At 33.4% G+C, this 26,580-nt stretch overlaps 1 protein-coding gene across 1 annotated transcript; it reads right to left on the bottom strand.

Annotated features, from left to right (window-relative positions):
* Nucleotides 1-47: 47 nt before the first annotated feature.
* On the bottom strand, nt 48-26,535 carry Mcm10 (minichromosome maintenance 10 homolog). Its single transcript, XM_089243417.1, has 17 exons — nt 26,293-26,535; nt 21,209-21,775; nt 20,436-20,532; nt 18,951-19,113; nt 18,606-18,767; nt 17,450-17,577; nt 15,017-15,097; nt 14,785-14,895; nt 14,427-14,597; nt 11,467-11,546; nt 8,761-8,987; nt 7,897-8,038; nt 6,455-6,570; nt 6,228-6,341; nt 2,003-2,151; nt 865-907; nt 48-465 (listed from the first exon to the last, which is right to left on the bottom strand). The coding sequence occupies exons 1-17, from the start codon at nt 26,306-26,308 to the stop codon at nt 391-393; spliced, it is 2,442 nt and encodes an 813-aa protein (XP_089099543.1). The 5' UTR covers nt 26,309-26,535; the 3' UTR covers nt 48-390.
* Nucleotides 26,536-26,580: the final 45 nt, after the last annotated feature.

Genomic DNA, 26,580 nt, shown 5'->3' with positions numbered 1-26,580 from the left:
AAGAAAAACATATCACACAAATCACTATAGCTTTGTAGCTTTCTTCTGGAAAATGATCATCATAATTTTATTTGTAACATTACTAATTTCCAATATTTCAACTTGGATATCTATGATTTCCTTTGAAATTAAAATACGAAAAATATTTGTCAAGAGTGAAATAAACATTGATCGCCTCTTTTAAGAATCCTAATCTCAAGACTGAGGAAAATGTCACATAATAACATGACCTTCAACGATAAGAATGTCAAATACACACATACCTCAAAAAAGAACTAAAAACTTTTATAGATTTTTACAAAAACCAAACTGTAAAAATTAAGTTAAATAAACATGAATTGATTTTTTTCCCTGGTTTGTCCAGAATTTAGCCATCAAAAACTTTGTCTTCTAACTGTTTATAAATTTCCGCTCTTCCCCTCTGATATGAAGAATTTCACTGTCTAATTTTGGTCCCACACGAGGCTGTTAATACAACAAAAGAAAAAAAATTACTTGCATGGCATGGATTTTAAGATCTCCATCATACATCCAACTGGATTTTTCAAAATTTGTTTTACATCAAAGGGAATATAACAGAATCTTAAAACTTTAGTAGTTGGGATTATTGAAATGTTGACTCTCATCAGAATCAAAGTTTTAAGCAATATTTTTATATAAATAAAATATGACGAAGCAATAAAAAACAAACAAAACTGTGGTATAAATAATGAAAATGAAATTTGAATATCTGATCATGATCATATATATATATATTTGTATTGAATAATACTGTATTTCTCTGAGGGAGTGTCTTAATGAAAGATGAAAATTTTTTAAAAATAATTTATCTATGAATGTTCGAGAATATCTTATCAAACTTACTTTCATCATTCCTGTTTTCTCAAAGCTGGAGCCACCGCATCCCCTGTGAATAGATATAATAATTAAGAACATTGAAACAAGTGTTTTTTAAAATAAAACTATTTCATCAAATTATAACAATAAAATTAGAAAAGCAAACCATTAAACACAAATTTTTATGGTATTGAATAGGATTTATTTGTTATCAGTTGAGATTAGAAATCTCAGAAGTCCTGTGATGTGTCAAGTTACATTTGTAAAATAATTTGCAGAATTTTACATTTTTTTTATAATGAATTAATTTCCCCAGCATAACTTTTGAGTTCTTTGAAAATGTTATGCATAATAAAATAGAATGACCATCAAAGCTTATCAATTAAAATTCAGATTATGTTTCAACAGTTTTTACTTTCATTTCTAACTTATATACAGTCTGACCTCGGTATAATGTCAATCACACTTTTAACATTCGTTTTTCAAGGTCTAACCAACATAATTCATAAATTGGGGTTTTTCATTATAGAGTTACCCTTCTTATGCAGTCATTTTCATTTGGTCCTGAAGGGTGACATTATACCTAGGTCTTATATTACATACCGTCACCCTCATGCCATGAGCATGAATGTGCAATGTCCTTGAAAAAAAAAGAACGTGGGAAATGACGTTTGAATGTTTACTCTACCCATGTTATTCTATGGAAATTATTCTCTTAAAATTTTTTGTAACATGTGTCAATACGGATACACATTCATGCTTTTGGAAAGGAGGGGGGCAATATTTCATTAGAAAAAAATATTTATATTAATTATAAATAATTTATATAAATTATAAATAATTCATATTAATTATAAATAATTCATATTAATTATAAATAATTCATATTAATTATAAATAATTCATATTAATTATAAATAATTCATATTAATTATAAATAATTCATATTAATTATAAATAATTCATATTAATTATAAATAATTCATATTAATTATAAATAATTTATATTAATTATCAATCATTCAATAAAATCCAACATTACCCTAGAAAAACTGAAATTTTGAAATAAACTTATATCTAAGCACTAACTAGTATTAATGCTTGAATACTGAAGTGAGGAAATTTCTTAGGCAAACAATGACATAATGCTGTGAGAAATGCATACCTGCATGATTTTTTGGGAAGTTTAGTGAAACAATACGTTCTGCGCTTGCAGTCTGTGCATGCAAAAAATCTTTTCACTGCTTTATGGAACTTCAATGGGTGCTGCTCATTCTTACATAAATCAGTGGCATGATGTGCAGTGTAGTTACACTAGAGAAGCAAAAACATTCACATTACAAAAAATGCATTAGTATAATTTTTTATAATATTATTTATGCCATGGGTTCTTAAACTTTTTCTCACACGTGGCACCCTTTCTCCCTATTCAATGCTTATCCGCGAGCTCTGCTGGCTCCCCAGAGATGTTTAACAAAGAATATTTTCAAAATACCTTCGTCAGGGTCACTGCTACGGGGCGCTCCTGACAAAACTTGGAGGAGCACAGTTTGAGAACCCTTGATTTATGCTAAGAATTAAAAATTTAAATGGAAAATAAGAAAGGCAAATAATCCTTGTTTCTAATGCTGAAATGTATACAGGGTGGTAATAAAATAACTGCCTATATACAAGCCTCTAGCAGCTGCAAAAATTGACAAATGCGAATGAAATTTGAGATAAAGGGATTTCAAAGTGTGTGCTCGAGAATGAAGGAAAAAAAAAACAAAACCCTAGCTTTTGCGGCCACAGCAACAAAATTGCAACCCACTTTTTTGCAATGATAAGTGATCATTGCAGTAAAAGGCATTCAAATTGTATCTGTAGTACCATACGTGGCAGCCAGCACAGAACACTTACAATAACAGATCTCACCAAGGGGTTGGTGCAATGACAACCCCCCCCCCCCCCCGTTGGGGATCTTCCTGTGCCAGTAATGCAAGGCTCCCACTGAAAAACTTGTAAAAAGTAGGACGGGGGAGGGTACCCACCTTAGACAATATAATCATAGCATAATAAATAAAAATTCCTCAATTTTTTCTAAACTTTAAATTATTTTTTTCATAGTACTATATTACCATCCTATCAGATTGACTCAAGCCAAATAAAAATGACAGAAATGAATTGGTTATAAAAACAATTTTTGGCCAAAACAGTGTACTAGCAAACACAGATAATTCTTTTCTGTCTCTCCTAACAATATACATTACATTCTTTTTTGAAGTTTTCCACAGTCTAGTCTGCCCACGCTTTTTGGCAACACACAGCAAATTATGAAGACATGTAAGAAAGTATTGTAAAGTTTTTTAAGAATGAAACTCTTTCAGAAAGAAAACTCTTTCAGACCACTTTCAGAAGAACAATGAAAAATGTGTAAATCACAAGGTCCAATGTAAATAAGTCTAAGTGAACTGGATGGTTTTACTGCATTGCCATCCTTTTTTTTGAAGGGATTTGTTTGCATTTTACTGTTCAATGCTAGTGTAATCGTTGTTGATGAATGAAGCATTTTCATTTCTAGCTCTTTGCTGAGCATTGTAAATATTGTTTATGCCTCCTAATGCCCTAAAAGTAGACGACAATTAAATACTACAAACCTAGAATAGGCTTATATATTCAACTGCTTTGTAATGCAAACTGTTGTTCCACCTATGTAAAAAAAGTGGGCCATTATTTTGAATGATGAATGTTACTGTCCAAGACCATGAAGTAGTAAATATAAAATTATTTTTTCCATCCAGACAAGTTTTTGATGACTACTCTACTTTTTGAACCTTCAAATTAAGCAAATGGAAAATTTATAAACCAAATGTTCCACATATACTTCTAAATAACCTTAAAAATGATATAATTTATACTTTGGCAGAATCACTAATCACAATCTACATTTGTAATATTTGTCATTCTATATTGATTATTCCGTCCTCAAGTAAAATCAATTACACAAATTTTGTTGATAGAATTTGCTAAAAAAAGTAAGCCAAAACCAAGAAAATAGGACAAAAGAAGGGCATTTTACAGAAAAGTAAAAAAAAGTATGATGAGTGGGAGCCATGAAGTAATGTGATCTGCATTGGTTGTTTACACATGCTTCTTTGTTTGTGTCCAGCCGACATTTATCATTCTGCAGGTACTATTCAAACTCCATTTATGACTTTTTACTTAGATCACTTTGCATTGCATAAAACTGAGTGTTACCACAAGAATTTTTCAACCTGTTCTTTCCGTCACCACACCCACAAGAGCTAGGGGTTTATGTTTCTCATTTCATACTCGAGAGCATACTTTAAAACACCTGTATATCAAATTTTGTTCACATTAGTTGATTTTTGTGGCCGCTAAGAGCTTGTATATTGAGGGTTATTTTATGACCACCTATATATACATGACTTAATGTCTGAATTAAAGATAGCTACGGTCGCAAATGAAATCACTGTATTCCAGGGCTTGACAAATCCCAGATGCCTAGTCACAATGGCGACTAAAAAATTGGGATTGTTGTCTAAAATTTTCTAAACGTGGTTACTAAATTAGAGAGTCATGACCACACAAAATTTTTCAATTCTTAGCATATCTTATCTTATCAACATGGAAAGGGGTTGCTATATCCTGAAAAAAAATTGAGAAATTGAATTTGCTGGATGTTATGCCGAAACTAATATTTGGAAAGAAAAGTGATTTGTCTCCTCCAGGAATCGAACCCGGGTCCCCTTGCATACAGGGCTCAAATGCGCTAACCAATACACCAGAGACACACTTTTCAATTCCTCATAACACGCATTAGTAATGTGAAGTGCTGAGTGGAGACATAAATAAAATACTAATGTGTGTTATAAGGAATTGGAAAACTGTGCTTCTGGTGTATTGGTTAGCGCACTTGCCTGGTATACAAGGGGACCCAGGTTTGATTTCCGGAGGAGACAAACTTTTCTTTCCAAATATTAGTTTCGGCATAACATCCAAAAAATTTAATTTCTCAGTATATTTCAGGCCGAAAACATACCATCTCATTTCTTAAAAAAATATTGTTAGAAAAATTATGTAAATAGTCCTCATTTATCTTTAAGTCAAACTTACGTTTTTGACTTGCTAGTTGATGCCATGTGGCTCACAATTTTGTGACATTACTATTAAAGAGGTGAATTTCAGATAGGATTTTACATTTTTAATTTCCTATTATTAAGACTTTCTCGAACACACTTTTGTGGAGGTGTCCATTAAATATTGTGCTACTAATGTATTTTTCGTGTCTTTCTAGTTTTTTTTCCCAGTATTTGCTTCTTTCGACTTCCAAGGGTTTTTTTTTTTGCAAAAACGTCGGAAGGGGTGGGGGGAGGGGAGAACTGATGGTAATTCTATGTCTTTCTTTGGCTTACCATCATCAGAAACATTTTTGCTTCTTGGGACAATGTGGGGAGGGGGGTCCTCCCCTTCAGAAAAACCTTCTGATTGCTCCATTTATTTTTTTTATTTTCCCCTTTTGGCTCTAATTTTACTTGTATAATTTCTAGTTATATGCATACAGCTGCCATGGGTGCTCTACTCTGGCTTTTGAAATGTTTTAATTTTGAATTTTTCAACACATGATTTTAAATTCAATATTTCTTTTACAATGTATGTTATGACAAGAATGTCGCTCTCCACTTGTTAATACAAGATATACAGAAGACTGGATGTTGTGAAGATATTTATTATTTGAGATGTTAATTTTTTTAAGGAAGGAGATGAGTTTTTTCCTTCCTTAAAAAAATTAACATCTCAAATAATAAATATCTTCACAACATCCAGTCTTCTGTATATCTTGAATGTATGTTACATATATATATTGTGATTTGTCAATTCCTGCTGTATTCAAAGTTGCAGAAATGAAGTAGTATGAGTCCCACAAACTCATTGTTCTGGAAGTTCAGAAAAAATGAGAACCCCCTTTCTTACTAATAAAAAGTAAACTTCCATGAAATATTTTTCTGTTTTTCAAGATAACACAAGAAATGAATGATACTAGCAAATGGTATTTTCATTAAATAACAGATGACAACATAACAATGAGACTCAAAATTGTTTTTAAAAGTTTTCTCAAAACAAAATAACAATTCAGGCTATTTTTTGCGTCATAAACATGTGACAAGTCTTTCTCAAATTTTTACATTACAGTCAAACCCTGCTATAAAGAATTTCAACAGACCAAGGGTATCGGGGGGGGGGGTGCTATAATTAATCCAATAAGTACATAGGGAATCACGTATACAAAACAGGACCAAAGCGTTTGTTCTCTATAAGCCAGGTTCACTATAGCAGGGTTTGACTGTGCATATAAATCTATTCTAAAAGAAACAATCCTTATAACTTACTACTCTGCAGGACACAACATCACAAGAAATTTCTTTAGTAGCCATCATTTTTTCCTCCATTTTTTCTTTTTTTTCCAGTGTGTTGAAATAAATTTCATGTTTCTCAGCATCCATCTAGAATTAAAAAAAAAAACAAATGTGAACAAATTAAAAAACAATAGTTAATTCATAATTATACTCTCTAAACATATGAAATCAAGACAGGAAAAAACTGTGCAAAACCTAACCATTTCAACTTCATGGAAATGACTGGATTTCTTATCAAGTAATTTTTTCATTTTTTCTGAAGAAATATCAATACATCCCAATGCGCTGCTCACTACTTTCTTAGGTGTTTCATCAGCTAGAATTTAACAATACAACAAAAATTATATTTAAACTGCCTTAAAAAATTCAAACAAAACAAAGTATGTTTGGTTTTATATATATCATCAGGGATCAGGAAAGTATAGTCCTCCAAGCAGGAGATGAGAATTGGCTTTGTCACACCACAATAGAGTTAGAACGATTTTATTCATTTTTAGGAGAGACCAAATATGAATTTGCTGACAAGCAATTTTTGATGTGCAATCACTTTATTTGAAAGAAAAGAATACAATTGTTCGACATAATGTGATATAGCCTCGTTCTCACCTCGTTCTTGGAAGACTATATTCCATCTACATATACAGTGAAATGCCTGTATGATATTCACAGGGCCAGAGAAACAAAAGGGATAAATGATTTATATATAATTTTTTCTGTATTCGAAAAGTAGAATGTTCACCTATGCTATATACCAGAGGTTCTCAACCTGTGCTCCAGGGTAATAAAATAAACTGGTAAATTTGATAAGTGAACAAAAAAAAAGACTTTTGGGAACTGTGCCATATTTATTTGCCTATAACTACTTGTCTGATTTCTATGACTTCACCACAGAAATTATAGACTAAAAAGGTCTCCATGAGCCAAAAAAGGTTGAGCACCGCCGCTATATACACTACGTGTATAAAAAGTTCCAGACTCTATTTTTTTTAGGGGGGGGGGCTTGTTTAATATGCCATCTAAGCATCCTAATATTGCATTTTGTGAAAAATTGTTATTTCTCTCAAATTTTTTGTCTAGTTACTTTTCTAGTACATTTAAGTGTTTTTGATGTATCTAAGCTTTGATTTATAAATTTAAAAACATTATTTTGTTTTCAAATGAAAAATTAGTGTTGATGAGGGGGGGGGGCACTTACAGCATATCTATTTCTCTCATGAAGCAATTTTATGTGATATCAACACTCAAAAGCAAGCTATGCCAGTTGCTCACACAAAAACAGTTCATGAAAGGGCGTGTTTGAACACAAGGGTCATGCAAGAAAATATGAATAAGTGTGCAGTCCTTTCACTAAAGATGGGCATCAGACCGACCACCAGATTGATTGCTAAGATGCTGAATGTCAGTAAGAGCTCACTATTTCCCAAAGCTTTCAAGTTCAAATCAAGATGAAAACTTGGAATATTTGAAGTTGAGCTCATAAATGAAATTTATTTCAACATTAAAATGCATAGGGATGTATCAGGACGAAAGCCAAACGTCATATAAATGAGAGGTGCAAACAGGGTTCATTATATGAACACTTCTGATGGAAGGAAAAATTAAAGAAATTCAATTTAATCTACTCGTATACATCAATCATTACCTTTATCTTCGACTTTTTCTATGCTTGTTTCAAGGGATTTTTTTACCCTTTCCTGCTGTTCTAGTGACACTTTGCATTTAACTGCATTTGGATCTTTTGGTTGAATGGGGCCTTTCTCCTTAATCTTCTGTATTGCTTTGATCTACATGAAATATATTATAATAAAAACTCAGTTTCACTTTGAAATATGATGCATAATAAGAAAAAAATCACTTTACTCACATTAAACAGAAAAATTTACTAAGAAACAATACGGTTGCTACTTGTAATTGTTCTTTTGTGGATACTGTTTTTATTTTTTTTCCCCTTGCCAAATACCAATCTTTGCCAATCTTTTAATAACCAACCGCAAAGTTGTAAACTCTGGTAAGAAATGAAAGATACACAATACGTAAATGCTACTTCAGTTGAATACCATTATAGCGAAAAAAATCTCGTTTTAATAAGAGCTTTTATAATCCCCCCAGATAAGTTTACATAAGAACAATGCAAAAACCTGAATTTCCTTTATAATGAAATTTTGTTATAACAAAGTAATTTCTTCGGTCTCTTGAAGTTTGTTATAACAGGATTTGACTATTATCAGAATATATCATAGTGATTATGTCTCCACTGGATGTCCAAAGAAACAGATGAAAAGCTAAAACCATTAGAAGTAAAAAAAAACATATTTTGATTCCCAGCTAAAAAATTTAAAACTAAACTTTAAATCCTGAGAACTGAATGGGATTTGAATTTGACCTGAAATTTATAATGTTCATTTTTAAATATAAGTTGAATTTTTTAGAAATATGTTTTTTTCTTGTACATTCTCATAGCCATTTATAAATTCATGACAAAGAGATCAGGTGGTTTTTTCATTACCTTTGTCAGTTCCGCAGAACGAGAAAGTAAATGTTTCTTGAGATTGGGTTTCAAATCTAAACAAATTTCATCACCAGGTTTCAGCCCCAATCCAATTCTAGGTTGACTTTGCGGAGTTGAAGAAGAATCATTTCTGAGACCTTTTTCTATTTGTTTCTTTCTAAGTTGCTGTTCATGTAACTTGAGTAGTTCTTTCGGTGTAACTGATACAATAGAATTAGCTCCAGCTAAAACAGGATAAAAGACAATTAAAATTATATACAGTGAGACTCCTCTAAGACAGCCAATCAGCATTCAGCAAAAAGTGGCTGTCTGCAAAGGTGACCGCCGAATAGGGATTGTATGACAGGAAAAGCATATTTCAGGGACATATCAAAATAATGGTTTTCAATGTCACAAAAAAATCATATGATCAATTTAATTACAATGCCCATAAAACAGATACATGCATAGTGAAACCTTGCTACAACAATACTCGAAATAACGATAAATCACACTACAATGTTATTTTTAAAATATTGTTTGGAACAACTTATAGTCTGTAATATTAAACTTCTCTCGATACAACGATATCCTTTACTCCCCTCTATAGCAATATTTTTAAAAGGATTTTGAAACCACTACAACTTTTACTATTTTTATGTATTTTTCACTTGAAATATCTTTCAGTAAATTTTTTTAACTCATGTCGCATGTTTCAGTTCTTCCGAGGACGTCTAATAATATTGGTGTTGGACATCACCCAATTGCTGAAAGTGTTCGGTATTGCTACTTTTTGTGCAATACACTAAAGTGAATTGCGATAAACCCCTTTACAGGAGCAATAAGCATCCGACTGAATTTTTTCTTTTACCAGCTAATCAGTTAAAATATTTTGCAGCTAATAAATACTCAAAAGCGCATTTTTTTGGTGATACTGAAAACGTCAATTTAGACAAGTTACTAATTTATGTGTATTGAGGTTTCACTGTATCTTATGCAGAACTCGAAATACATCATCCGATCAATTCCTAAATCTGTATTATCAGGGATCTGTTCTTTCTTTATAGCAAGTACTGTACATGTTCTTTCATCACATTTTTTTTATTCCCTCACTGTTATTCTGCTGAATCCCTGAAGAAAGTGTCCTCAAAGCAGAAACTTCAACATCCTTTATTCAATAAAGATCACATACTATATTTGTCAGGTTTATCCTGTCATCCCGGGAGAAAATTTTCAAACTATCTCACTTACCAGCTAGCAGCACCCGTATAGCATTAGCCTTTGTTATCCTATCTACGAATTTTTCCAACCTGATAGTGTCATACATGAACAGGAACTCTGATTGATCCAAAAAAGTATTTATGCTGATTTATAAAGATTATAAGGTTACATTAAAAGAATTTCCAGCTCTGAATGCACTAGGAAGGGAAAAACTCACAGAAACTTGTTTGTTTAAAGTCTTATCTACAAAGTGGTCGTGGACAGGTTGGCTGCTGACCGCATACAGAGGTAGCCGCGGAATGGGGGTGATTTTCATATTATGTCCATAGAGCCTAAACCTCGAACATTCATCTGAGACATTGACAAATGAAGTAGAGCCTTTATTGACTGGACAGTAATGGGTCTGGGGTCTTCTCTAATGATAACAAGTTCACCCCTTCACTACCAATTTTAGACCCAGTATAAGACATACATGTCCCGGCAGAGTGAAAGAATTTATAGAGACAATCTCTTGAAAACATGAAAATAAGTCTGCCGATCACAGACGAAAGTTTGATATTTATTTACAAACAAATAAATATCAAACTTTTACACATGATGGCAATTATAAATTTGAATAGTTTTCTTGCTCATTATTCAGCGGCAGTAAAAAGTATATGGGTTGGTTGAAATTGATCAGATCCCACACCTCTGTTATGAGGCCTCAATTGATGGATGCTTTGTTAATTGAGGCTCTAATGCACACACACAAACAATGCAAATCCTGATGCATTGGGAACATTCAAGTATTACGTAAGCAGATTTTCAGCCATTTTTAACCCCCTCCCCTGTCAGCAGCTTAGAATATTTCATATCTTCAAAAAGGAGTGGTTGATGACGTAAGCAACTTTCAAACCCACCCCCCCCCCCTGATGCTGACCTAATACTTGAATAAACCCATTCAGAAGAAAATGGTTTAATCATTCTGTAGAGTTCTGTATACTCGTCTCCCAGTTAAAACCTTGACTTAAAAATACTGGATAAGACTCAAGAGCCCAAGAAGGGAAAAAGCCTCAGGAGAATATAAGTTGCAAGAACTGAAGGGGGACATTCGAAAATGAAAAAGTGAGAGAAATGTGAGTGAAAAATGATTGAGTAGGATCGTTGTCTCTAATTTAAGTTTTTATTGTTTACTAATAAATCCCTGTTTAACTTTGTCTTGATGAGTGCCCACTATTCAGAAAACCTAGGATCACTACACACATTCCTTTTTACTCATCTTTATTTTATGAGTTTTAATAACTACGGTAAAACCTTTCTTTTGTGCCGGTGGGACCGTTAATCAAGAGTTTGAAATGCATATTTTTATTATACAAGGGGAGATTACTGTTTGGCCATAAAAGAGGGGTGTCCGTTAAGAGGGGTTTTACTGTATACACTATACTTTACTTCAACTTACTTCATGCCACAATATTATCTATCATTTTGAAACTGAATAATCCACGAGTAGATTATCTCATTTACCTTTCTTCACTTTTTCCATATTGACCAGATGCTGAAATAAATTTCTTGAACCAGGTGTTTGATTTGATAGCCTTTCATCACTGAGAAAATTATGAAAGAAAAATGATATATTGAACTCTATCATATGCTGAATGTTTTGAGAAAAAATAATTATCAAAATAAATATTAATGTATCCCATAGGAAATTCATTTCCCTTATTCAGACTTCAATGCAACTGCCCCTTTATGAAATTAATTGGTTACTAAAAATAATCATGTGAAGTGAGTTGTATTTATTATGGGTAGAGATAAAAGGTTTCTCTACCATTCTTCAAAACAATAGAAAATGAAACTTGACACCCCACAGCAAGAAATTTCCATGAATGGAATCTTAAAAGAAACTCATAAATTTACGCAAGATAAATAAATAATTAATATTATTTTAAACACTATACTACTGATAATCTCCAATCTGATAATAAATGAACTGATTCTAGTGAGCATGAATCTCTACTCACCTTCAGTTTCCGGGATATAAAAGTCAAAATTTGGCTAACCAGCAACATTATCCGTCTGTCAATAAAATTTTTTTAACAAGCCAGAGAATTTTAAATATCTCTCGCAAATATAAAAATTCTAGTTTCATTGGGATAATTCTTTCTTCAGTTGTAATTCTGATGGCATTGGCACGGAGTTAAAAAAAAAATAACCATGTGTTTTCTTAAAAGCATGGTGGGCTCAATAATAAAAATCTTCCAATTCATATAATTCATGTTGTTAACAATTTCTAAAAATATATTTATAGGTGACCGATAGATGAGTAGAGTTTGAGCAGTTTATCCACATTTGTCTCATTCACATCCCAAAACCCAACAGATTTTGTCATTTTAACTATTTAATTTTTTTTATTCATGATACACTCTCTCTCATGCGGCTTCTCTTGGACATCACAACTGATTTATTACATTTCTGCATTAATATATGTTGAGTTATGCAATATATCTGACAAATCTTAAATTAAAAACACAGTATTTGAAATAATTTAGACAATAACAACACAGATGTATGCTATACGAGACATGCATTTATGAAAAATTCGAAATTGAACAACTATAGTCCATTTCAGGTTAACTTTGCAGTGAAGAGGAAGCTACGAGGGAACCGCATCACTCGTTGCTATGACAACGAAAGCCTCTTAACCTATGTATCGATGCGCGGCCTCGGTAAAGTATGGCTGATTCTCGCCAATGGCGCAGAAAAAAAAAATTTTTACGTGCAACGTAATGCTTGTAGAAAAAATTGCAGTCAGTTAGTAACAAAAAATTAGCTAATGAAAAAAAAAAATCATTGTCAATACTTTCAGAAATTAAAATGCGGTTTTTGAAATCATTTTTTTTTTATTGAAAAGTATCTTAGTAACTCCTATTAACCCGGTTTTCCCGTTTGAATTTGGGAATAGCCCAAATAATAATAAAAATGATACGGAAAAATTTAGAATTCTTTTACTCACTTTTCTTGCCGAAATTTCCGTCGCTCACCCACCCAAACGCACGGTATACGTCGATGCCACTTATTATAACTACAGTTTTAGTAATTTTTCACGGATTCCCATTCTATGGAGTCCTCACTTGACGTTGTAGAACTATCTGTTTCTCTATTACTTATTAATTGTTGTTGCTCCATCAAGCCACCTGCAATCCAAAATTCCTCTTCTTTTTCAATAACGTGCTTTATGCATTATTGCCAAAAAGAACGGAGAACGTTTTAGCGTGTCTATCTCTGGTGAAAAGAAAGATACAACTGTCACAGAAAAAAAAATACACTGCAAGCCTAAACCATTGTAGGTCTCTCTCTCTCTCTTGTTTGTTTATATTCATCTGGAGGAACAGCCTCTGCTGTGGGGGAGGAAGTTGGTGTGGGTGAAAAAGAGACATTACTTATGTCAACACCCTCCACTATGGGAATTCAGAAACCACCCCTATCCTACGAATACGGCAAGAAATAGATATAAAAAAAAGGGAGGGGGGTCTGGAACCGTAACCTACACCCATAAAGAGAGCCTCTCACAATGGTATCGGCGCTGTCGTGGAAGAGGGACACTTCCTGTAATCTATGAGTGAATATCTGAATTCATTGGAGGTTATTTTCGCGAGAAAAAAAAAAAACTGATTGAATATTCGTCTGGGTGTGTAGGCCTATAACTACATGCAAAACTTAATGAAAAATTGTATCGGAAAAAATTCAACAAAATGACGATATAATATATATAACTGTGCAATCAAAAAAAAAAAAAGCAAGATAGTAATATTGGCGGGGAAAATTTCTTGGAAATTGCGCCAAAATGTTCTTGAGCTCGCCATGGATTTTTAATTTAAAAATTTTAAACGAATATACATTGGTTCAAAACGGTATTTGTTCAGTATCTTTTTCAAAATCATAAAAAAATTTGAAATATTCTATATAAATGATCATCATAAACCTCCGATGTATGGGAACTATATTTTGCGGCGAAGGAATACACTCTCTACCTTTCTCTCCACTGCAAAGTTAACCTGAAACAAACTATAGCATCTTAAAAATTCTACATCAGCACTCCAGGGTTAATTACCAAGCTCATTTTTAATATTAAAATCATTGGAATCATGCTCAAAGAAAAATTTCACAGGCTGTGATTTTTTTATATTTCCTTTTCAATTTTGTGTTACAGCGAAAACATCTTAAGTGAGATCGCATAAAGTGAAGGATGCCTGTACATGTTAATAGGATGATTTAGAGTGAAACCTTGATTTCTAATGAATCTTATTCAACAAATTTTATTGATTTAAGAAACTATTCTGACTCGTGTGCATATTTATATTCATATTGGCCCCGATTTCACATTTCTTTGATATAGATAATCAAAATATCAGTCTCACCTGATTTGTTAAATCAGTGTTTGACTGCATATCAGAAATGCTATGTACACACCTTTATCAACTTACATGAATTTAGATTCGGTAGATTTCTTGCTGGTATCTTCAGTTTGTTCGGGTATTTTACTAGATTTTTTGTTCCGTTCCTCCAGATCTAGAGCATCAGCTTTCCTCTTTAAAGAATTAAGGTTGCCCAGAATAAACCTGTCTTTAGGAACTTTACTTTTTGTCTGCAGAGTGCTGCATAAATAACATATGAACGAAATTCAATGCACTTAATTACAGATATCAACCTATATATAAAAATAATTTCAGATATTTTCTAAAGTCATTGAAATATATTTTTGTTGACAGTTGAGACAACTAGTCACAGGACAAGCATATACAGCTCTTGGGAACAAGGTCAGGAATGAATCAATAAACTCACCTCCTAGAAGGGGTAGAAAACATCTGCCCGCCATACATGAAATTTTCTCCCTTGAGGACTCTAGTTTTGAAATTTGGCTGCTGTCCTCCTGATTTTGAATTTAATCTGCCACTAATTTGAAAAGAAAATATCTTTAGTATCAGTTGTGTTTCACAATCAATACTATTGTAATGTATCTCAGGTTAAAATAAAATTTTAAATTACTTTGCACAAAAATTTTATCATTACTTACAATCCTTGGAACTCGGTTCGACTTAAACTGAATTTCTTGTACTCTTTGCTGATATGATAGGTGCAGTATTCACATTTGGATCTATTTGAAAAAATAGAATGCATATTTATGAACTTGTGGATACACATGGATCATATAAGTTTTCAAAATGTAAATTTAACATTTTTTTAATTCAGTGTAATTCATATTCCTCTCTTCAATTACTACATCAGGTACAAAGTTTTTGCTTGATTCCATAACAAAAACTCACGAGTCAAGGGCTTATGCACTTGAAAACTAAAATTCACATGTATATCACCTTACTACTTAACAAGAAGAATTATGACAGCAGGTTAAAAGAATTTAAATCAAAATGTCAAAATAGAAAGAAATGTCATATGAGGATGTTATAACAATACTCATAGCTATACTTTTAAAATTATTAACACTAGAAAGATAGACAAGGTCTGTGTGACCTTGCACACTCTAGCTGCTCCCATATCTCAAGAATAAACCAAAAGATTAAAAATTTCTCTACTTTTTCTCAATTACCATGTTCTTATTGTACACTATGTATAAAGCTTTATTTATTATCTTTCTTAGCAATGGAGATACAAGCGGATATACCTAGAAAGACAGAAGTCAAACTGACCCTTCCATATATTTTAGAACACATTCACTGTACTACCAACATTGTCACAATGATTTTGTAAGACTAAAATTCTTCTGATAGTGTCTTTGTGCATCTAATATAGTGTAATCTCCCATTAGTGAAACTTTTATTTACTTCATTTTTATCTGCAGATGTTGGTTAGCAGGGACCTCAGCCTTGGTTGTCAAGTATTTTAGTCATTTTGTCTGATAGATTGTTTGTTCTGCAAAGTAGAAATATCCACATGCTCATGATTGTTGTAGAGATGGCAAAAAGATGTAGATTCATAGAAGAGTAAACTTTTCAGAAGTTGGCAAAGATTTCGTTAGAAAAATCCAGAAACAATGTTGCTCGTGATGAGAATTTAGAGAACAATAAAAACTATCCCAAGCAAAACCTTCGTGAAGTAAGCAACAGATAAATGATGGATGTGTGAATCAGAATGACATATCTCCAACAATGGCTCAGCTGATGCAAAATTAAATGCTACTAGAAACAGTGATCACAAACCACACTGAAATCACCAATAAAAACCTTGTCCTACATCCAACCGTCCACTGATTTCCATAAAAATCTGAGTTTTCAATAATATCTTGTCTATTGGTTGCGAAGACACTGTTACAGATGAAAGTGTATGAAATATTGTGGGGCCTTCTTCATCAACAGGATGTCAAGAATTCCAAAATATTTTGCCAGAAACTCATTGCTTACAGATACTGATTCCACATCACTGGAATTATGTGAATTTTTTAAAATCAAAATTGACAAGATTAGTTGAAACCCTTTGGACAGAATATTGTCAGGTGCTCCCAACTATGAAAAAAATAAAGTAAGATCACACTATCAAAACCTAGTGGAGACTAAAATCCTACCATGAATATAGAAAATAGAAATCCCCAGTCACACATTTCCTCCACACTGACACACATCGAGAGAGGTCATTTGCACAGAATGCTTTAAAAACTAAATAATAAAAAAGAAATAATATATCAATGGTTTCACCCACTAATGCTTTGTGTTATAACTATATTCTATAAAAAAATATTATATTAAAATGCTCAAAAATTTCTGGGAAAAGCTATTGGGTCACACAGCCTCCCTCCCCGTCTTTATAGTGTTAATCACTCAAACTATACTCTTAAGTATACTATCATCACCTGTTTTCAATCTTTTAGGAGCAACATTTCAGAGCAAAATTGAACATTTCAAATTTGTCAAGTAACATATATAAATGTTGAGTTTGTTTTAAATACTTTTTTTGTCACCCGCCTTTTTTTCACTCAAAAAGGTTTGTAGAAATTAATAGAAGTTAATCTCACTACAATTGGAAGCAGCAAATGTTGATACCAGAGCCACTACTACTAATTAACTGTATATGCACCTTGTTTATATTCTTCTGCAGAATTTCTAACAAAGCTGTACATGCTGGAATATGTGTTCTGAATGTACACGTGACCTCCACTGTATTCATGTTGTCAGAATTGTGTTTGTCCCACGTTCTTGCTGGTGCTGCCATCTGGCTTCTACATTTTGAAGTAAAGATTATAAATGCTTAAATTTTCCTGTTAGAGGTCTGTCTGGTCTCTGCAGAAAGACTATGTTAAATGAGAAACGGCTTGCACACACGCCTAAAAGTTTGAAAAACCACAAAACCCACTTCAGCCAACCACCACTGTGCCATGAACAAGGTTCAAACCTGAATTCTCCTAATGAGAGAGAGTCCTGCACAATGCCCATGTGGCTACCAGAACACTGAAGCATGTCTTCACATGTAAATGAGATAATACACAATAAATACTGACTTGTCAATTACTGCTGTGCAAAATCCTCCATTTTTAACTTTTCCTTTGCAGGTGCCGAAATCTTTTGATGAGCCAAACATTAACACTTTTCCAGGATGGTCAATTGATATTGACACTCCAGAGAATTTCTGAAAACAATTGAAAATATATAAAGATGCAGAAAAGCTTGCACCACTAGAGACACAACCCTGCCTTCCTTATTTCCCACACTGTGGCGTGAGGTGCTGAAGTAGAGAGGCATTAGTAGTCTCTCAAAACCTCAACAAATGGTCCTCCAGGTGGGACGATAGAGATAGAAATATTTTTTCTAAGCCCAGTATATCAAGGAAACATATTTTTGGGGTTTTTCTGCTGAGGTGAACTCAGAAAAAAAAGTTATCTGGTCTTCTCTGGGCAAGCCTGTTACCATCTACACCACTGGGGACAAGATCCTGTCTTCCTTATTTCACGCACTGTGGCACTACCATCCTACCTTGGGGGGGGGGGGACATTTGCTGAAGTTAAGAGAGGTTACTATACTATACCTCTATACTTCAGCATCTCATGGTGCAGTGCGTGAAATAAAGAAGGCAAGATCATGTCTGAAGCGGTGTATAGATGGTATCATGTTTGCCCGGAATACAAAGGGCCTGGGTTCGAGTCCTGGCGGAGACCAGATTACTTTTCTTTCAGAGTTCACCTCGGCATAAAATCCAAAAAATATCTATTTCCTTGATATATTGGGATGAGAAAAAAAGCTGTCTCTCAATCCAATTATGGTTTTATACCAATATTTATCATGGGTTATTTATTAGCATTTATTTTGAATTGAATGTATTCTTAGTTAAAGAAAAAGCTTACAAAACAAAAAAAAAATTACACGAAAGGTGATTTATGATTAGTTCTGGGTTTTTGAAAGAAATAAAAATGGTCATTTATGTAATTGTTAAAAATTGATGGATTCAAGACATAATGGGCAGGCATGTAAAATTTTTTTTGGGCCCTTTTTTCAAAATTAAAAGTAAAACTTAAAAATTGATGTCTCAAGATCGGAAAGACATCATTAAAAACTATCCAAAACTAAAATGTGAAGAACTGTCATTTTCATTTAATTATTTAGGTTTGCATTCTAATTGTGAATTTTATACAACCTAAACCTGAAAAAATAAATACTCACGGAAGAATCTTGATCAGGAACAATGGATGGATTCAAAATCCCTAAAACTGTGCCAATGGCTGTCTTCCAATGTGCTGTATGAGCTTTACCAAAGAAGAAAACACTGCTATAGATCTCTGAATCCAAACGATCACACATCTTCCATATTGAGTACGTCGCACCCTTCATCAAAAAAGGGGGAAAATATAAATCAATTATTTACATATAAGTTAGTAATGTCTTTGCTACTTTCAAAACTTTTCAATTTGATTATGTTTTGCACTATATTACTTGATTTCATCCAAACTAATCTCAATGGCAGTTCTTTATTTAGACACAACCTAAATAAATATCAAGTTTTCTTACATTCTTTGAAGTTTTAGGGGGCAGTTTATTTACAAGGACTCCAATGGTAACCCAATCACCTTCAACATCACCATTTCTCATACAACTCTTTATACATGACATCTTGACTAAACGCCTGCCCATCATACGTTCTTTCAGAAAGTCCCGTGAAACCACAGGATTGCTGAAATAAATCAAGGTTCAAACTAATTAAACCAATTTCCTCAAAAATACAAGAATATTCAAAAAATTTGAACTAGAAATCTAAAATCATGTCATTTAGCTGTAGCATTCACAGGATGAATTGATTTGATAAGAACTATTTTATGAAGATTCTACTTCTAAAATGAAATATAACTCATTTCCATGTGGAATAACTCTCATATTGGATTATGATCCACCCACTAGATCAGTGGGTCCCAAAATTTTTTGAAGCTTGTCTACCCAATCCTCTTTTGATAAGAATTTGCAGTACAACCTCCTTCATCTGAACTCCTCAGGACCTAGGTGATTCCAGATTTGAAAATCTTCCAGTTTATGAATCAACTTTTGTTTATTTCCCATGTTTTTTCATATTCAAAGTAGTAATATACATCTTTGAGAACTTTGATTCATATTTTTCTTTGAAAAAGAAATTAATAAAACAATATGTATATTCATATAGTAACAGATAATTTTATTAAAACCATAATTAAATTATGGTTGCATATTGTTGCTAGCTACAATAAATACATTAAAACATTTTGTAAATCATTGCTCAAATTAAAAAAAACTGGAAAAAAAAAACTTTTTTTTTTTGTTTCTGAAGATTGTAAATGGCAAATTTTTCCTTCTTCCCACAATATTCACATTGATGTTCCACCTGGTAGCTTTTTCAAAAGTTACTTTCTCACATATACATAAAGCATCATGTCTAAGTTTGCAGTTTGTACTTGTCATATCACTTGACGTTTTTGACTTGTTTGGAGAGAGAGAGAGAAATTCACTTTGATAAATACTTCTCGAGGGAGGTACTTCTCGGCCCCAGTATACAGTGTTGTCACACTAATGTCTCTGTAATATTCGTCTATTTGTATACTTGTATTTTGTTTAGTACTTGTTAGTATATGAAAATGTTTGCCAACAAAGAAAAATTTATGTTTGTATACTCTGGATGGATCAAGCGATCCCTGAGTAGAATACTGTATTTATATATATATTGTTTTTTTTCTTTCTCTCTTAATAAAAAAAAAAATGGCCCATGTATTAGAAAAGGGTGAATTTGAGTAAAGAAGAAACATCAAAAGTCCCCAGCTGAAAAAAGAAAAATTTCAGCTGAGGTGTCTAGATTTTATGGGAGGTTCTTATATATTACTAAATATATTTTGAAAAGGGAAGAAAGGAAAAAAAAAAGTTAGGTTTATACATTGCATTTAATATATAGGTATATGTGTTTCTAAAGTATTTATACATTATGTGAAATTAAAATTTCACTAAATATCTGAAATAAAAACATCAAATCCTCACATTATTCGCAAGCCAGAAAATTCTTCCACCATGTAAGATTCTTTGTTATTAACATGAGCTTTACTTGATAGAATAGTAGAATTCTCCTTATCTTTCCCTAAAGAAACAAAAAAAAAAGAAAAACCAGAATTTTTGGAATTTAATCATTTTGGAGTCATATGAGCATTTATTTTGAAAGAAAAAGAATCAAAATCAAATGAAGACCATATGAATGATAAGTTTAAGGAGAATCATTTTATATTAGCTAAACATCCCGAATTACAGCACACAATTAAGTTCTGAAACTCTGACATGTCATACGTTTTATTCCTCAAAGTTCTTGAACTAATATACATAAAAAATTCAGAAATGCAAGACGATACATTTTTTAAATACAGTGATCTCCCACTTATGCATATGTACAAGGAAAAAAGATGCATAAATGAAAGAGGCGTATAAGTGAATAGCATTATTTATCCATATCTTTAACTGGTAGTGCAGAAAATTGTCTTATAGCGGAGAGAAACGTATAGTCTAAGTGAGAGATCAATGTACAGTTAAAACTTGTCTGTAACGATACTGCGGGGCCTAGAAAAAATATTGTTATAGACAGGTTATCATTGTAGACAGTTTGAGGATTTGTGCTATTTCCTATTAAATAAGAATTCCACCAGGACCAAAGAAAATATCACTATGGGCAAGTTTATCATCATAAGTTTATCGTTATGAACAGGTTTCACAGTATTAAAAAAATGTTGAGGGAATAAAGACAAACACTACATAAACATACTTACACGTTTTAATTACTAATCTCTCTGGTTTTTCATAGGATTTCTTTACAGCAATTCTTTTCTTGATCATCTTACCACTCTCAGTCAAATGCATCTTGTGTTCTGGATCAATATCATCATCTGAACTGTCTGTATCACCTTTCCGCTCAGATCTTGATACATCTACAGATTCACTACTTGTAGTCCTTGATTCATTTGTTTTATTGAATAATGATTCAATAGAAATGTCTTTCAATATTCTCATGTTATTTTCATTACTTTTTTGACTGATAAGTTTATCACTTGCAAATTTTTCACCCTTGTTTGATTCATTATTTACTTCGCTGAAATTCCTGTTTGTGCATTGTTTCTTAAAAGTGTCTTTAGCATCACAAAACTGTTTAGTTAGACTATTTGAAGAGATTTTCTGTGAATTTTCTTCCTCTTCATTTTTTAAGGCGATCTCATCAATTTTTGTGTTAATAAATTCATGCTTTCTTTCTAAATCTTGAAAACTCACACTTGTGTCATTACTTGCATCTATTTCATCAGCAAGACCAGATAATTCAATTAGATCATCCAAGTTAACTTCTAAAAGAAAAATTTGAGTAAGACATAAGAAAAACTTTGAAAAATATGCATAGAAATTTAACAATGCCATTACCAATCAGCAATCAGTGGTGGATTTATGGCTTTGCTGCCAGTGGCTATTCATAAATTATTTGCAAATCTTGTCCACAAATGGCCTCTTAAAGAAGGCAGGGGCAGATCTAATAGTCAATGTATTGGCATAATGTACGTGCATTTTATACTGCTTTTTGATTAAAGAAATTAAGTAAGTGCATTTTATACTGCTTTTTGATTAAAGAAATTAAGTAAGTGCATTTTATACTGCTTTTTGATTAAAGAAATTAAGTAAGTGCATTTTATACTGCTTTTTGATTAAAGAAATTCCACTTCCTTTAACCCCCCCCCCCCCCAATGCTCTAACATCCTTCCCCAGATACTCGACCAATCACAAAATCATTCTGATTTGACCAAACGCGCTAGAGCAACCAGGTCCCTGAAGACTCTGTGGCTCCTTTTTTCCCTAAACTAACATAAACTAAAACAACTAACACTCTCGTCCCGACACATTCACTTTAAAATTTTCTATCAAGCTAAATTTCTTTTTTATCCAAAACATTTTATTCCTACTTACAAACATTCACTTCACACTAAAACATACATATAAACTCGTCTTTCGCCTCACATGGTTCCTTAACATGGGTAAAGTTCATAAGCCAGCTAGGTACCATACAAATTTTCAATTTTTGTCAATCTTGCCCCATTTTAACTTTATGTTCTTGACCACCAGACTTGCCGTCCTGGGCTATAGCTACTCTGTAAGTATGCACCTCTGTTAACAAATTAACAAACATACTTTTGCATACAATCAACATACAATTATCAGCATCAAATTATTCATTTTTATAACTTCAAACGCCACATTTCTAGCTGGAATGATGGGAATTTTATGGAGCTTCATGAGATAAACATACAAAGTTAGCATGAAGCTTTGCTCCGAGAAGTGTGTTTAAAGGACTTATAGGTAAGGTGCCCCCCCCCCCCCCCACAACTTGAGCCAGGCACGTCCAAAATAAATTAATAATGTATAAATATTTAAAATGAGATTTATCTCAAGCTGGAACCCTCCTCCACTTAGGACTCCTAAGTTGGGAGCCATGGTTAACTCTTTACCTACCAGAGGGGTGCAAATCTATGGACCCTAGAATTTCGGAGAGCTTCTTCGAGACAAATTTCTTCCCCCCCATATTTATTTCGTCTATTCTTCTGCTGCACATTGTAGAACCTTTCGCAACAATGACTGGACTACTCGTAGAAAGCAAAGTATTTCAACGCTCTCTTCTCCGACCAAACAAAGCGAACGGGTATGAAAAGAAGATTCGTCTTTCTTCACACAGTAAATTTCCCGTGATGCAAAGTTTTGGCTACTTATGCTATTTGACATAACCAACTTCGCCAATTGTCCTCATCAACGGCATTTTGTGACAGCAGAAATCGGATTAAACTTATTAATCGATAAAGATTTAAGAGGCTGAGTGACAAAATATTTTACGACCTACTGTTTTAAACAGAATATGTATCAAGACAAGATGACGAAAACTAGAGAAATGTGAAGCTTAAAAATAATCCCTAAACTAATCACATTACAGAATTGTGTGGACCATTGGCGTACGCAGGGTAGTGGGGGGGGGGAAGGTTGAGCCAATATTATAGTGCAGAATATTTTGCAGGACAAAAAGTAAAAACCCCTCCCCAGAAGGGAAAAAAATCTGAAAACTCCCTCGAGAAAATTCTGGGTACGCCTATGTTGTGGACATTATCTATTCAAGAAGATTGCTTATAACTAGTAGCATATCTGTTAGTAGAAGACAGAGTTTAGACTATATAAACATCCCACAAACTTTTAATCCTTATTTATCACACAATGGAACCCAATACCAGACGCATTGGTGGTCAAAAAAAGGTGCCCTGGGAAATACACGAGAATAAAGGTAAATTTTCTCTAATACAACACCTTTGCATTTCCCAACAAAATACTTATAGAGATCTCTGAATTACACGCCACTTGGGGTCAGCTAGCTTTTCAGTCCAAGGAGACAAAGCTGTCTTTCACAATAACTCAAAACTTATTCACGAGACAAAAAGTTTTTATTTTTTTTGCTAGTAAACTACACTGTATTATGCTTTTCTTAGTTTTACTGAAGAGCCACGTGTACGTACCCACAGAGCCGTAGTTCTCCACTCCCAATCTATGAATCGATAAAAAAAAATCCCCTTTTTTGAAAAGAATTTTAAATACCGTGTTTTCAGATAAGTAAGGACCTCCCAAACTCCAATCGCAGTAGGAAATCATTCAAATCATTTGAAGCCCCGAATCTTTTCACCGTAAGTCTTTCTGTTTTCACGAAGTCTTTCTTTTGCAGTGCCCTGCCCATGGGCGAATATTTTCCTTAATCCAGCCGTTGTTTTGATACAAACAAAACGAGAGCTAAAAATGAAAAGAGATGTCCAAACACGAAAAAGCAGCAGGATAACAAACAGCACAACAAACCGATGGTGAGAGCCACAACCCAAATTCTGCTATTGTTACAAGCATATATGTGTTGAGTATAGGCCAGGCCAATTTTTCTTGGAACTCGCCTGTATAACAGCCCTTACTTATCTTCTCATACATGTATTGTCCACTTTGCGATAGTGAATTCTTCAAGAATCTCAACCTTCTGTCAAGTGGATTAGAAGCTGAAAATGTTGGAGACAAGGAGTGGTGCTTATCAAAATCTATTCTAGTTTTGTTATCACCAATTTTAAGCCGACAGGGCAGTGTTTCTCAAAGTGTGCGTTGTGGCTCCTAGGGGGTGTTCCCACTTTTTTGTGAGGGGTGTCACGACGAGCTGGAAATACTGATGTGTATGTGTGTGCCTATTTATGCTTTGAAGTGGTTCTTTTATGGATGTACAATATCTATATTAAATTATTTTGCGAGCCACAGATGAACTATGAACAGGGCAAGGGAGGCACGAGCATGACCAACACCCACTAGAAAACATAATAAACCCACTAGAAAATATTAATTTACAAAAAAACTTCCACTTTCCGTGGATTTTTTTTTCTCTGTGGGTGTGTGATATGAAACTTGATTGAGAAAAATTTCATTTCAGTTATAAATTTATTTTCCTAAAACCATTTTCAAGGAGGAAAAGGATAATTTTTTTCTGTGGTTCATATTTTCAATGGTTCTGTGAACCTAGACAAGTACAGGGAATTTTTTGTATTTTTGTCTGAACTGAAAAAGGGGGGGGGGTGAGTAAAATAAAAAAATATAAATATATATAATCTAAATTCATCTAGTAAAACGTTAAGGCAGAAATATTTCATAGCACCAATTTTACTCGCGGAATAATAAATGAGTACGGTACATATATCAAGTCGATTCCACAGTGCGTAGCGCAAGCAGTCGCCTAAGTTTAGTGACGTCACGAGCTCGTGTTGCGACCTTGAAAATTCTCTAGTAGATGTTGGCATGACCCCCACAAGGGTAGAGCTGACAGGGCACCAGCCCCGGGGTCCGGGATGATTCTTAATTCCCCCCTCCCGCATAAGAAGGCCCGTGATGCAGGAGATCCGAGCCAATCTGATTCAATATGTGGAGGGGGGGGGGTTTGGCCACGACTGACGAAAGGTTGAGAACCACTGCAGTTGGATGTGGAAGATGGAATTCGCACTAAATCCAAAACAAATAAAAAATAAAAATTTCCCTTTCAGTTTTACAGATATTTAATTACTTTTTTGACGGAAACATCTTATTTTCTTGGTGTGCGTATGTTTTGCTAGAAAAACACAAACAGCTAGAAAAAAAAAGGAAAGATCGAACTTCGGTAATCTTAGTTCTAGAAATCATTTGAAATTGTACGTAAGTTAATTAACAATAACGACAGTGATGTGCAAGTACAATAATATTTAGTTGTCTTTTTCGACATTGATTCCTTCAAAATTTAATGGGTCCGATGTACAGTGCATCTGAACTTTTTGAGTGTTTCATAAAAAATGTCAAAAATAAAATTTTCGTAAGTTTTTAATTAGAAAAATAAATTAAGATATTCTGATGTATTTAAATTAATGTTCTTTTTTTTCTATTGTATTACGGAAAAAATTCTTCGACTACTAATTAAACCTATAGCTAGCTGGCGGATCTTTTACTAGTTTCAAAGAAAACTTTCAATGAAAATCAGAATGTTGGCGAAATTTCAAAGGATAGTAACCACGCGTCTTTCTCAAAGCTCATCCGAGGTATTGTCATTGTCAATAGCCATTCTTTCACAGGCAACTAGCTGTAAAATAATCCTCTTTCTCCGACAAGAACCCCACTCAGCAGCCGTCAACAATCCGTCACTGCGTCCCGCCCGCGGAATAAAAGAATGTGAAATGCCTATCCCCCCTACCTCGGCCGGCTGGGCCGGATCTGGTAGTCTGCATGACGAGCCGGATCGGCCGGATATAGTAGGGAAAGAGTTAAGGTAACTTTTATCATACTAATTAGTTACCTTCGTCAAGATCCATGTTGATGCTTGGAGGTAACTAGACAAATAGAAGGCGAAAACTATAGTTTGAACAACGTCTCGATGAAAATATGTATTACTCATAAATTTATTAACATCACGCTAATAGATAAGTTCATTATATTACTTTAAACATTCTAAATTTGGCACTAAATAAGGTACATTATAATGACTTTTTTCGACTTCTCAAGCGACACCGGACGATTTGGCGGGAACGCGACGTTCAGTGTTGCCAAATTTCATATTCCCCAAAATTTTATTAATGTGTTTCGA

The sequence above is a fragment of the Pholcus phalangioides genome, unplaced genomic scaffold, assembly GCF_987345545.1.
Source record: "Pholcus phalangioides strain wild (caught in Gottingen) unplaced genomic scaffold, Ppha-v1.0 ptg000015l_1, whole genome shotgun sequence".
NCBI lineage: Eukaryota > Metazoa > Arthropoda > Arachnida > Araneae > Pholcidae > Pholcus > Pholcus phalangioides.
This window is presented reverse-complemented; position numbering and strand designations above follow the sequence as displayed.